The 14,012-nt window shown below is 50.2% G+C and overlaps 1 protein-coding gene across 6 annotated transcripts in view; it reads right to left on the minus strand.

Annotated features, from left to right (window-relative positions):
* The window catches only part of Ppara (peroxisome proliferator activated receptor alpha), a 75,367-nt gene that overhangs the window by 39,811 nt on the left and 21,544 nt on the right, over positions 1-14,012 (minus strand). For all 6 annotated transcript variants that reach the window (XR_004518091.1, XR_004518090.1, XM_010634314.2 and 3 more), the window contains one exon: positions 2,104-2,350. Coding sequence is in view for 4 of the 6 variants with exons in the window: in XM_010634314.2 (XP_010632616.1) it covers positions 2,104-2,311 (208 nt within the window). In the remaining 2 variants the exon portion in view is untranslated. The remainder of the gene's footprint in view (positions 1-2,103; positions 2,351-14,012) is intronic.

Genomic DNA, 14,012 nt, shown 5'->3' on the forward strand with positions numbered 1-14,012 from the left:
TTGGGCTTGGTGGTGCATGCCTGTAACCTCAGCCCTCAGGAGGCTGAGGCAGGAGGATTGCCTTGAGATTGAGGCCAGTCTGGGCTAAACAGTGAGTTCACAGCCAGTCTCAACTACATAGTGAGACCCTGTCTCAAACAAAACAAAGCCAAACAAAAATGTGGATAAAACCTTTGAATAGAAACTTTACCAAAGAAAATGCAGAGCAAATAAGGACAGGACAAGAAGCCCAATGTCACTAGTCATCAGAGAAGGGCAAGCTAAATCTACCCCAGGGGGACACCGCCACACCTGCTGGAATGACTCAAGTGTCAAAGGCTAACGACAGCCCCTGCTCGTGTGGGTGTGGATGAACCACACACACTGCTGCTGGGAATGGAAGCCCTGGTACAGCACTTTGGAAACAATTTCGATAATTTCTGGAAAAATTACACAAACGTCTGCCCTATGTCTCAGCCACTCTGATCCCAGGTGTGTCTACCCAAGAAAGACAGAAGTGGATGTCCGCCCAGGGACTTGTGTGGAAATTCCTGCAGCCCAGTCGGGTAACAGCCTGAGTTGAGTGTTCATGGACAGTGCCTGGATAACCGCCGAGATGTATCCTTGCATTGGATGAGGACAGGGAACCACAGACGCGCACCGCAAGGCAGGCGGGCCCCTCCCTGCTTTTACTGAAGGAAGGAAGCCCAGGTAGGGAGCACGGTTACATAAAACTCTAGGAACTATACACTAACCTCTGTGGCTAGGAAGGAGAGCCATGGCTCCGTGGGGAGGCAGCACATCCGATCATATACTTTAAATATACACAGCGCCTTGTATGGCAAGTAGATGTTAATAAAGCTGGGCGGAAAAACTAGGAGGAAAAAGCCATACTGACTCAGCACAGTTCACACAGGTCCCTCTACACGAGCAGTTTACACAGTTTAGGTGAAAGATCTAACTTACAAGTGAGAAGTCATTTTAATCTCATCTCTTAATTAGCCAGTAACAATCACACAGAAAAGCCTGGAAGGAGGCAAAACAAGATGTGCAGAATTTTGAGATGATTCCACCCTCAGTAATATGTGCCATGTGTGGCCACTAAAAGATCTCTGAAAGCAGGAAGAGACAGAAGATAGTTAGGACGAAACACGCTCTGAGCCAAGACGCCAAGGTGAGGGCCCCCAGGAGATTGTCCCCGTGCCTCGTAGCTCAGCCCTGTGTACCCCTGGTTGGCCACGTGCAGGCCGCTCTCCCATTTGGTCCCAACCCCTCCCTCTTCCACCCAACGCCCGTTTCTACCGGAAGTGCAGAGGGTGCGCTTGCCCTGGGCTGCCTTCGGTGGTGCCTAGAACGTTGAGTGGTGCCATGATTTCTCCCGCGATCCCTCGGGTTAACCAAGCAGACACACATCTTACTTCCATAGGCCTGTCATGCCTAATACCCAATGTGGTTCTTTTATTTCTCTTTTGTGGTACTGGGGGTTGAACCCAGGGCTTTCCCACTGAGCTGCATCCCCGGCTGCCCCTCCCATTTTTTAATTTTTTCTAAATTTTGAGACAGGGTCTTGCTGGGTTGCCCAGATTGAGTTTGAACTTGGGATCCTCCTGCCTCCTCCTCCCACAGTGGTGGAATGATGGGCATGCACCATCTCATCTGGCTTGATGTTGCAGTTTTTAATGTGATATAGGAAGCAGGAAGATGGTTAATATGACTTTCCAGATCAAAAAAGGAGTCATTTTGTGACACTAGGAGTCTCTGGGTTGAAGAAATACACACTTGAAGTATTTAAAAAACACAGCCACCAGCCAGGCGTGGTGGTGCACGCCTGTAGTCCCAGCACTCGGGATAGAAGCAGGAGGATCGCTGTGAGTTCAAGGCCTGTTTGAACTGCATAGTGAGACCCTGTCTCAAAAACAAAACAAACACCAACAAAAAACCCAGCTGTCTGCCTCCACTGAGTTTTAGGCATTACCCACCCTACACATGACATTTACAGGAAGGAACCCATGAGACTCAGTTCTATGGCACCAGCCGTGATGCTTTCAGGTCCAGATGTGTGGCTTCATATTTCCCCAGAGGAAAACGCTTCCAGATGGCCTTTCCGGGAAGCGGGACACTCACCCGTGATGACGGATCCATCCGAGCCGGGGCCGCTCCCCAAATACTGGTATTCTGTGAAACCAAAGCTCCCGGAGCTGTCCTCACCGAGGGACTGGGAAATGTCCTGGATGGTTCCCATTTCTTGTAGGAAGTCCTCAGACAGTGGGCTATCCAGGTCCTCAGCCTCCAAGGGGGACAGGGGACACATGGGGCTTTCCATGTCCACCATGTTGGCGGGGTGGAGCCAGTCGCGCCACTGAGCTCCAACCTGCGGGAGGAAGGCAGATAGGTGAAGCCAACAGGCAAGGACATGTGTTTTGTTCTTAAAAGGAAAGAAAGATCACGTACTGTGGACGATACACCTAAATTCAGAGTCTAAATGGTGTTATTATTATTGACCACCTTTTCTACACGTGACTCTTGGGAAATAAACTAGGAAAAGGAAGTGCTCTCTTTTTTTCCCCCCAGTACTACAGATTGAGTCCAGGTCCTCTGCACTGAGCTACATCCCCGGATCTTTTTAATTTTTTATTTTGAGGCAGGGTCTCACTGAGTTTCCCAGGCTGGATTCAGGCTTGGGTTCAAGCTCCTGCTCAGCCTCCCAGAGTACTGTGTTGCAGGTGTGCATCATCATGCCTGGCAGAAAATGCAGGATCTTTAAGCAAAACAACAACAACAACAACAACAACAACAAAAATATAAGGGGCAAAACCCTATGAACCCAGAAACCATTCATTCCCCTGACTATGAGCTCAACCCACAGCATTCGAGGTGCTGAGCTACAGTCATGCACAAAAACAGAGTCCCTGAGGTCATGGAGTGTCAAATCTACTGGGGGCACAAACGGGAACAAAGGAGTCAAAATAAGTAGAGGAGTCTCTGGTTGTGATAACGTGACACAGGCAGGAGTGAGGAAGAGTAATTTTATCTGGGAGGCCCTGCTGACTGGGGGCTAGAAGAGGCTCGGGGAACGAGGCCTCAGGTAGCCGTTTAGGAGTCCTGTGGCAGAATGTTCTGGAGAAATGAAAGCCAGGCACTAGGGATGCTGGAACATCCTAGGCACAACAGGCAGGCTGATGGTCTCAGGCTGAAAGGCCCAGGGAGAAGAGGCCCAAGCAGTCAGCCAGCCATCATGGTACATACACTTTTACCTTGAAGGCCTACTTGTGCCCATGAGAGTACATTTCCCATATGGGTACAAGGACAAAATGGTGGACCTTCCCGTGTTGGCCTGCATCACACACTTGCCCTACCATCTCAAACCACTTCCTATGAACCCAGACAAAACTGTCTCCTCAGCCCAGTGTTCCAGCCCTTTGGAACTCATCCCCATTTGATTGTGGCTGGCACCGCACCTCCACCCTGTAGGGATCCAGTGGCACTGAGTGCCACCGTGTCACAGTTTCTCCTCAGTTCCTCTGCCCAGTCCCACCTGAGGAACTGCCCTTGCCACTGCTGCCTTCCTACAGGCCTGCTTCCTGTCAGCTCCTGAGCTCACTGGCTCACCAGTCCTCTGGGGAGGCTGACCAAGTGACCCTGCGCTTCTGGACTGTCTTCCCATCTAGTCCTAGCGAAAGCTGCCGCTCACCTCACAGAGAGGGTCAGAGAAGGCGAACGCGGCCCTGGGTTTGGGCTTAACGTGAGGCAGCTCTGGGCCTGTCATGACCACAGCGCCAAGTGACTCTGGTCGGTGAAGGACACTTTCCACAGCAAATGTTCACCTCCTGAACACATCTGTGTAGGGACAGTTACGTCTCAGGTCTGCTTAATGTAAAACACAGCTTCTTTCAAGAGCAAACACGAAGGGGTATGCGGCTTCCTCAAGAAATGGAAAATGGGACGAATTCAGACATTTCTGTGAAATTCACAACTCCTGTTTGGAATTCTGCCGAATTATCACAGGCGCCAATAACACATGAGCAAAAATAATGGAGAATCATTAACCTTCTATAGGCTCTAGAAGACTTTGTCATCTATTAGCAAAATCAAGCCGCACATACATGTGTTCTTGCCTCTCTCGGGTGCAGGAAGTTGCTGGGGCTTGAACACAGGGCTGGGCACGAGCTAAGCTCAGCATCCGCCACTAAGCTACACTCTAGCCCTTCTGCCATGCTCCTCTGCATTATATCTGAAGGCAGACTTCAAAGAGTGAACACAATCATGGGGTAATAAACATTACTTAAATTAGTTAAGTACAGAAAGTTCAAAGCCACACTCACTAACTCACGATACTGGCCATAAACTTCATCCTTGAATGGCCAGGGCTGTGGCCACCCCTTTTCTTATCCATTCTGTGTCCTCAGCATCACAGTGGCCTCCCACACCCACACATATTCACTCCCCGAGCCGGAACATCTAATGTGGCAATGCCAATCTCCTTGTCACTACCTTTGGGGTGATGGAAGTTCTGAAATCTTACCACTGGACTTTTCAGCTTTTTTTTCCTTTTAAAGAATAACCGAGTGAGAAACATCAGCCTAGCCATTAATGAGCTAAACAAGATAAGATCCATAGGTAGAGTGAGGCAATCAGACTGAACTCTGGCTGCTTCTCACACACACTGCTGAGCATAGCGGCCTTTCTGTTTCCAACCACAGCAGATGAGCGCCTTTTCCCTTTGAACCAGGATTGCCACCGCCTGCTTCCTGGAGAACAGCAACCAGGCTGGGCAGTTCTGGTGCCCCCTGCCTCACACATCCGGAGGGACAAAGAGGAAAGCGCAGGCTCCCCTCTGTCTGCAGCTGCTGTCTGGCTCTGGAATTGGGTCTTCAGGTCTTAGTAACTGAACATTTATCAATGAACATATCCCTTCGGGAAGTATGAAGCAGGGTAGTTGAAAAGCTCTGAACATTAAATTAAAAAGAAACATGCACACTCAAGAAACAGTCTGACTCTTGTTTTGAGAAACCTGATCAGGGCAGGTGGGAACCTAAAGGAACCCGCACCTGTGAACGCACACTCAACTGACTCTTGTTTTGAGAAACCTGATCAGGGCAGGTGGGAACCTAAAGGAACCCGCACCTGTGAGGAACCCTGAACACACAGCTCTTAGACGTGAGGCTGTTTGGAAGTCTGGGTAAGAGGGGCTGATGGCGAAATGAGTGCCAGTGTCCCGAGGTCCCGGGGCTTCTGTGTTTGTGCCCCTCAGACTGCAGGCTGTGAGCTCAGGGAGGCTGTGTTCGCCTGATCCCCCACCCACACTTCCAGGACAGCCCTTGCTGTGGCTCAGCACAGAACGGGCCCTGGAGAATCACCTGCGCCTTGCGAAACCAGGCGACTGTCTATGAAGGCAGCCGCGGCCCAACACCCGAATGGCAAAACAGCTGCGAAGTGTGTCCAAAGACTGCAGACATGGCAGGCGCGACAGAGGGATTCACACGGGGAAAGTCATCGGAAGTTTGCAAAAAGAATTAAAATCACTGCAGGGGCCAAAACAGCATGAGAAAGGAAACAAAAAATCAAAGCATAACACACCCACAAATGGTGGCACAACACAACAGCCAGGTCCCAGGAGGCAGAGAGCCATGTGGGTGGGGAGAGGGCCACTGTGTCCCCCAGGCTGGCTGCGGCACCCGGCACATAGTAGATACTCATTAAATGCAAAGACAGGTGGTAAGGAGTTGTGGTTATGTCTGACTCTGCCTTAGGAGCCACAGAGGAGCGTGAGAGGAGGCTCCCTGAGGGGCTGCGAAGAACCAAGACATTTCATCAGAGCCAGGGGCAACAGCATGGAGTGCAGTCCCAGCTGAGCAAGGAGCTGAAGCAAAAGGATCATGAGTGTGAGGCCAACCTGGGCAAACACTGAGACCGAGCTCAAAGAAAAATTTTTTTTTTGCCACTGGGATGGGATAAGAGAAGATAAGAGAGGCAAGGGCACCTGCTGCATCTAACACAGCTTCACAACCCTGAATTACTGCCGAGTTTCCTAGACCTACAAGGAACTTGGTAAATATTTTCTGAAATTACATATAAAAATAGCAGAGGTGGACGTGGTGGTGCACGCCTGTAATCCCAGAACTCAGGAAGCTGAGGCAGGAGGATCTCAGTGAGTGTGAGGCCAGCCTGGGCTACACAGCCAAACCTTGTCTCCAACACACACACACACACACACACACACACACACACACACACACACACACCATAAATAGCAGAGAGCTTGACTCTGTCAGCTATGAAAGCAGTTTTGCATGTTATGTGATCAGATGGAACTGGGCTTGCATTTTCGCTCTCAGAACTTACACTTGTAGCAACACAACCACATCCAGGTAGATGGGCACAGACATCAGCCTCCAGCTTTTCTCTGCCTCCCTTCTGCAGAGTCCCTCCATGGTGGAACCATAAGACCCCTCCGCGGAGGGTCAGCTCACACGCATAACAACACACCCCACCGAACCCCTGCAGGGCTTCTTGCACAGTGGAGTCTGAGAGACTGCAAGAAGTTTAAAGGTGAAAGATGAGCCTTCTCGAAGGAGCCACCCTGACAGAGCAGACAGACAGCTTCCAGGTTGGGTCTTTCTCTTTCCCACCCATTCTAATCCACTCCCTTGTCAGATTCTGTTGAGTGTTTTCAGATAGAGTGGACCTTTGACTTACCGCCGGCCTGACGTGTGAACAAGCTGGGTTACGAATGGAATTTTAGTTTTAACTTACTGACCAAAGTCTTGAGTTACAACCCAAATGCCTGCCACTTGTGCTTCCAGATGGTCTCAGATACGGGGTTTAACGCTTAAAGAGTTCTGGAAGGAACACGACAGCATCCTTTCCTGTGTGGGGTTAATTGAGAAATCCTGGGCCAGGGTCTAAGGACACTGCAATCTGCCTGGAAAGAAAGTGTGGCCTAAAATTATACAAGACAGACTTTGAAGGCTGTGTAGAGGAGCCTGAGCCTCTTGAGTTACAACCAGCCCCGGGGAATGAATTGATTACCTAAGTCAAGAGCCCACTGAATTACATTTAATACTTACAAGTCTTTGGCTCAGTTTTTCGGGCTGGGATCTAACAATGTTTCAGAATAAATAAACAGATTTTAAAAAAAGCAACAATGCTCTCTGTACCTTCACCAAGTACCCAGGGTTCTCAGAGTCAGATTAATCATTACCCTCACAGATGATCAGCACACCGCAGGCCATTTCCACGTCTCAAAATAGCGCAGACAGGGGACCAGGGTGATGGGGAGGGAGCCGGGACCAGGTGTAGAGCAAAGCAAATCTAATTCATCGCGAATAGTTTGCTAGAGATGCCAAGATCTTTTCCAACAACGCTGCTGGCACGAAACTTGACATTTCGTAGTCAAAAGCACTGGCCAGCCCAATGCAGTACAGGAGAGCAAGTTCAGAATTCCTAGCCCCTGGCTTCAAGGTGCAACAGGAGCATCCTGTCCCCATATCTCCCCAGATTTCCTGGCTTTGCCCCAGGTCCCCACTATACAATGGAATTTATTGCTTCAATTTCAAACCCAATGCTTTTAAAAATTTTAGTCAGTGTTTTTAAATGTAATCTCTCCTTTGTGGATGGTGATGTCAAAATAACAAAAGAAGCTGCAAGTCTGGACACATTTTGAGTCTGTTGTAATCAAGTTTGAGTAAGCAAAGAATCCTGTCATAAGAATCAAAAGTCAACTTGAAATGAAATCTGTATTCGTGGCTCAGAGGCTTTTCATCCTGTACAGACAGAAACGATCGCAGCACAGATAAGCATGCTGTGGCAGAGTGACAGACTGGGATAGATGGCCGTGCCAGGGGTAAAACTCAAAGCGCTACACAACCAGTCACATGCCAGGACCCAGCAGGCCTGCTGGTGGCACCCAGAAAGATGTGAGACAGGATAAACTTTCCGAGACTAAACCAACCTACGTGTTCACAGTTAAACTGACACTGGCCCTGGGACATGAGGCCGTGTTTCCGGGACTCCATGGAACACACATGAGGACCATCTGAGCTGCTGCCTGTACTCGACGCTGAGGGCCAAAGAGACATCTCAGCCTTGAGGGCCTGGGCGCTGGGGCAGGAGAGCTGGGGAGGAGGCAGGAACAGAGGACACAGAGGAGGTGATGCTTCTTGGGCACACCAGTGGATCAGGCCCTCAAGGAGAGTTCCAAGTGTTTCTCTTCAATTTCCCTAATATTAGCACAGGGTCATTTGCAGAGGAGAAAAAGGCAGAGGTTTGGAGGGGGAAGTAACTCACCCAAATAGTAAGGCATAAGCCAGTAAATGTAAGCAGGGTGACACTCAGGGAGTCCTAGAAGGAGGAAGTCCCCAAAGGAAGGGACACCAAGAGGAACCCTTCAAGGCAGCTAGAAGTTCAGCAGGAAAACTCAATAGGAATGAGAGTAAGGGCATCTCACAAAGAGGGGACACAGCACCAATGTAGGTATGGCCTTAGGTACCATCAGATAAAGTAGCTGCAAACAGCTGGACAGTTCACTCCATGTGACCATGTAACAAATGACCCCAAGCTTCATAGGTTTAACCCATGTCCCTTCTGTTTGCTCCCAGCTCTGTGGGTCAGCAGTTGGGCTGGGTTCTGCAGGGTGGATCTTCTGCTCATGTGACGGGGCACAGTGTACAGATCTGTGGTCATGCGGCATCTCCCCCAGGGCTGGCTGGTCCCAGATGGCCTGGGTCACATGCTCATGGTTGGTGCTGTCTGGGCCTCTGCGACCACATGGTCTCCATCGTCGCTGTGGGGGACCAGGTTTATTGGGACAGTGGCAGCACCCCAGGTGCATGAGTGTGGAAAGTGCAAGGCCTCTCAGGCTAGGCCCTGCCTGGGAATTAAGCAGTTAAACTGTGGCCGAAGCACGTGGCAAAGCAAGCCCATATCCAAGCGTGGGGAACTAAATTCTCCCTGTGGATGGAAGGAGCCTCGCAGGGCCAGAGACCATGGCTGGTCTAACACAGGAAGTACAGAGAGGACCCTCCGGAGGGAGGGAGGAGGGTTAGTTGCCCTTCACAGAGTACCACATCTAGGAGTCTGGACTCTGCCCCCAAGGTGACAAGGAACTGAGAGGCTGGGAAGCAGAAACCTGCCGCAGTGAGCTCCACCTCGGGAAGTCCTGGTGTCGGGGTGGGGTAGATTCCCTGGTCAAGGAATCAAGACCAGACGAAGCCCAGCTCCTCATGGGACCATCGTACCATCCCTGCAAGAGCTGGGCTGGCATCAGGGAACAGGGGGCAGAGGGCAAGGGGCAGGAGGCAGCGAGATGAAGAGCTGGCATCGCCAGGGATATGGGACAGGGCCAGGATGGACGTGTGCTCTGTCTTAGGTAACTAAGGTAGCAGGGGTGACATCTGCAACATCCGGAAGACAAAGAGAGGGCAAAAGAAGCTTTTGGTACAGAGAGCACTGCAGGAGGCAGGAGAACACAGGCTCAGTGAAACCAGGATTTAAGGCATGTGAGGGAGGCACAGCCTCAGCCCCTGTAAACCTGTCCCCTCCGTTTTTCTTTCTTTTCTTTTTTTCTCAGCTGGAAATGGAACTCAAGGCCTCATGCTTGCTAAGCAAGTGCCATGCCACAGAGCTACAACTCCAGCCCTTTTTAAATTTTTGAGACAGGGTCTCATCAAGATGCCTACATTGGATCCTCCTGTCTCAGTCCCCCAAGAAGCCAGGATGACAGGTGTGGGCCACTGCAGCCAGCTCCCGGTCCCCTCTTTGAGAAGGTACAGCAATGCTGAGGGCAGGCACTACCTCCGGGGTTCTCAGAATAGTCATGGCAGATGTGGAGGGTGCGGGACCTGGAGCCGGGACCTTAGAAACTCGGGACCCCACAAGTGGACTCAGTGTTCACACTGTCAGCTGGGATCATGACAGCCACATGGCGAGGCTGTCCCAGACGATTGGGGTGCAATGGGCACAGGTGCCACCCTTTGCCTTCTGCTCTGGGATTTCAGCCCCTGGTCTCTCCCCTCACCCCAACACCACCATCCTGGGACACAGCTCTTCTCCCTGCCTGGTCTGTGGGTTCAGAGCTGAGCTGGATGGGCAGAGGGGGAAGAAAATAAGAGCCATGCTACTCAGACCCTATGGGGACCAAGGACAGGTCCGGGCACGAGAGAGACTGTTTGTTAGACAAAGTGACACTGTGGCACCACAAACTGCTCCCTCCAGCCGGCTGAAGCTTTGCTGCCTGGCCAGAAGTGTGAGGCCACACTGCCCAGCCCAAGTCCCAGGCGGGTGTGCAATACGGGGTGTGAGGGAAAGGAAAGTCTGCTGCTGTGCCTCTATCTTCTGGGGAAGAACGCATTAAAGGCCAAGCATAATCAACCAGGTAGAAAGATAATCCCTTCTGGCACAGTCTACATTCTAAAGGTTAATTTTGGTTTACAGTTTCTGGAAGTTGCTAAAGATATGGGTAAGTTTTAGACCTTGCTCCCTGCACGTTCTCCCTCGGATTTCAGAGCAAGCCAATGGCTGTGTATTGTGCCAGGGAAGATGGGTTCTAAACATAGGGCACAGACAGAGGGGAAACTGCCAGTGAACCACAGGGACCCACAGAGCCTCATTTCTCACAGTGCAAGGACCTGCCTTCAAGAAACAAGAAGAATGGGCCATGACAAGGAACATTTCGAGAACTGAAACGTCTCCAACAATAAAAACACGATCACAAACTTAACAGAAACTTTGGAAGACAAAAGCTGTAAACTCACTGGCTGTGGTGGTGCACTCAGGAGGCTGAGGCAGGAGGGCTGAAGTCTGAGGCCAACCTGGGCAACCAAGTAAGATCTTGTCTCAAAAAAAAAATAAATAAATAAGAAGGGTTGGGGATGTAGCTCAGTGGTAAGTCGGTGGTATGTACTTCAGAACTGATCACCAGTGCTGCCAAAATCCTCCCTGCCAAAATCTCATAAACTCACTGAAAACAGAGCGCAAAGACCGCTGGGAAATGTGAGGCAAGGGAGAAGAAAGAAGACCGATCCCGGGGCTGAAGTTCATCCAAAAAACAGGCATTCCTGAGAGGGGAGCTTCTCGGAACGCAGGCTTGGCTCCCTGGATCCAGCACCCAACGGGCACACAGCAAGCTCAGAAAATGCTAGGGCCCAGCAAGGTCCTCCAAGCTCTCCGAGAGGGAAAGCAGATTGCCTGCCCAGGGGCAAATCTCAGAACGCTTTTGGATTTCTCAACAGCAACACGGGAAGCAAAAAACCCCTTCAAAACGCTCAAGGAAACGCTTTCCGGCTATGCCCACAGGCCATTCAACACAGGGGCAGAAGGAGGAGGCAGTGCCCACCGAGCCCTTCTCTGCGCAGCACGGTGCTGCCTCTTGTTGGGGCCACTGGCGAGCGGGTTTTTATAGGTAGACTTGACTCACAGCCCTTGTCTAGGCACGTAACCTGCAGTGCACTTTGAGTCGCTCTTGCCTCCTTTGCACTGTGAGTTGATGATAGTTTTACAGGCACAGCAGCCAGACCATGGAGCTTATCACCACTGCCACCATTCAGAGTAACACTGCTGTAAATCAGGGTGTGGATGGTGGTGGCAGCGGCTAACGCTTCTCAACCTTAGCACATACCTGGCGCCGTTGGAAGCACCTAACATCTATTACCTCCTGCCATCCTACCCAGTGCCATGAGGTAGGCGCTGTTATTGTATTTGCTTTACAGATAAGGAAACTGAAGTACAGAGGGGCCACAATAACATGCCAGGGTCACAGGACACTGGAGCAAGACTGCGCCCGGCCATCAGCCTCTCGTCTCTGCTTGTAGTCTATGGGATCATGGATAGACTCTCAGCGCTGATTCGCAGCTTTTATAGTCAGCTGTCAATGGCTCAGGTTTTGCCCTCATGAAACAAGAAGAATGGGTGACAAGGAACATTTCGAGAACTGAAATGTCTCTGACAATAAAAACACGATCACAAACTGGACTACCTGGAGGTTGTTTTTCCAATCCTAGCACTCTGGGAAGCTGAGACAGGAGGACTGCAAGTTTCAGCCCGGGCTCGGCAACTAACTGACTTAGTGAGACCTTGTCTCAAAGTAAAAAATAAAAATGAAAAGGGCTGGGGATGCGTGGCTCAGTGCAAAGGCCCTACGTTCAATCCTCAGCACCACAGACATGCACGGGACGCAGGCAGAAAAGAAAGAAAAAAAGGGTAGAAGTTCCACTGAGAGAATACAATTCTTTGTTAGAGTCGTAGCAGTTTAAAGACGAGAAGAAACCCCAGTTCGTTTGCACAGCTAAATGACAAGATGAAACATCGCGTGATCCATGGGAGCTCATCTGTGTACTCATGTAGCAAAGAGTCATTTCTTCCTGAGGGTGTCATCGCAGGGACCCTCGGGAGAAGCCCTCAGCCAAGGCCACAGTGCCTATCAGGAGCCAATCTTTTTCGTTTTTGTCTTTTTTCATTTAAAACTAACAGCTTCGTTGACATATGCACGGCCCACGGTGAGCAGCGCACACGTAAAGTGTGCAGATGTGATAAGTTGTGATACATGTATGTATCCACGACACCACGGTTACAATCGAGACAGACAACAACCTGTCACCCTAAGAGGGTCTCCCTGCCCTTTGGCCTCTAGGCCGCCATCCTGGTGGCTACTGTCTCTCACTGAGGAGTAGTGTGCTTGTGTGGAGTTTTATATAAACAGAATCACATAATAGGTGATTCTGGCCCCTACCTTCCCTCCTTTGGGGTGTGTGTGTGTGTGTGTGTGTGTTACTGGGGACTGAACCCAGAGCCTCACACATACTAGGCAAGCACTCTACCACTGAGCTACATTCTCAGCCTTTCTATAAAAAAAAAAAAAAATTAAAAAACTTGCTAAGCTGCTCAGCCTGGCCTTGAGAGCGTGATCCTTGTACCTCAGCCTCCCTCCCGAGCAGCTGGGGTTACAGAGGTGCGCCACAACTGGCAGATCCCGGCTTCTGTTTCAAGAGTCCTCTGCGTCAGGAGGCATGTTAATAGTTCATTGCTTTTCAACCTCAAAGTCACAGTCACAATGAGTAATCACAATCTGACAATCTGCCGATGACCTGAACCGCTCCCGAGTTTTACTGTCGCACAGAAGGCTGCCCTCGGTGTCTGAGGGCCAGGCCCTGTACGGGCACACAGCGTCCTCTCTCCCAGCTGAACACAGAAGAGTGGGTTACTGAAGCATGAGACTGGAGTCCACTCGGCCAACCTGTTCTCCATCACTGTCTCTTTTCCCTACGGTGTAGCACAGTTCCAGTTCCCGTGCCTCAGGGCCACGTTTGGCCTGGTCTCCCCAGTCCTGGCCACGCCGATGGGTCTATGTGGCATGGCGCAGCCCCTGGGACGGCTATGGGACACAAGTGGGGGATCTAGGCGGCATCTGTGTTGCTCTGATGACCAAGGGTGTTGAAGACTTTTCATGTGCTTATTTGTTATCCATGCGTCTTCATTGGTGATGTCTCAGACCTTCCGTCCACTTGTAAAAGTGGGTGGCTCTCTTCTGGGAGAGTTTTGAAGTTCTTTCTACACTCTGGATACAATTCTTTTATCAAGCTCATGCTTTCTGCAGTCTTTCCGGTCTATAAATTATGTTTTCATTCTCCTAAAACGATGTTTTGACGAGCAAGTTTTAGTTTTGATGAAGTCCAATTTATCAATGTTTGTCTTTTATGGATGGTGCAATCGGTGTCGTACCTATAGCAGCTTTGCCAACCCAAGGTCACCTGGGTTTTCTTCTACAAGTTCTACCATTTTCAATTCTATATTCAATCTGTGATCTGTCTTAAATGAATTTTTGTTATCTGCTGTGAGGTACGGATCAAAGTTAATTTGGGTCATATGGACAATCAAGCAGAATGGCACCATTTATTGAAAAAACTGCCTTTGGACTTTTGCCCCCAAGTAGGTTTTTACATATTAGTTTAAAAATGCAGGATTCATCCAGTTACTACAGTGAGTTACATTGTGTGTGGGGGAAGTGTGTGTGTGTGTGTGTGTGTGTGTGTGTGTGTGTG

Source organism: Fukomys damarensis, unplaced genomic scaffold, assembly GCF_012274545.1.
Source record: "Fukomys damarensis isolate Sample0158 unplaced genomic scaffold, DMR_v1.0_HiC HiC_scaffold_19, whole genome shotgun sequence".
Taxonomy (NCBI): Eukaryota; Metazoa; Chordata; class Mammalia; order Rodentia; family Bathyergidae; genus Fukomys; species Fukomys damarensis.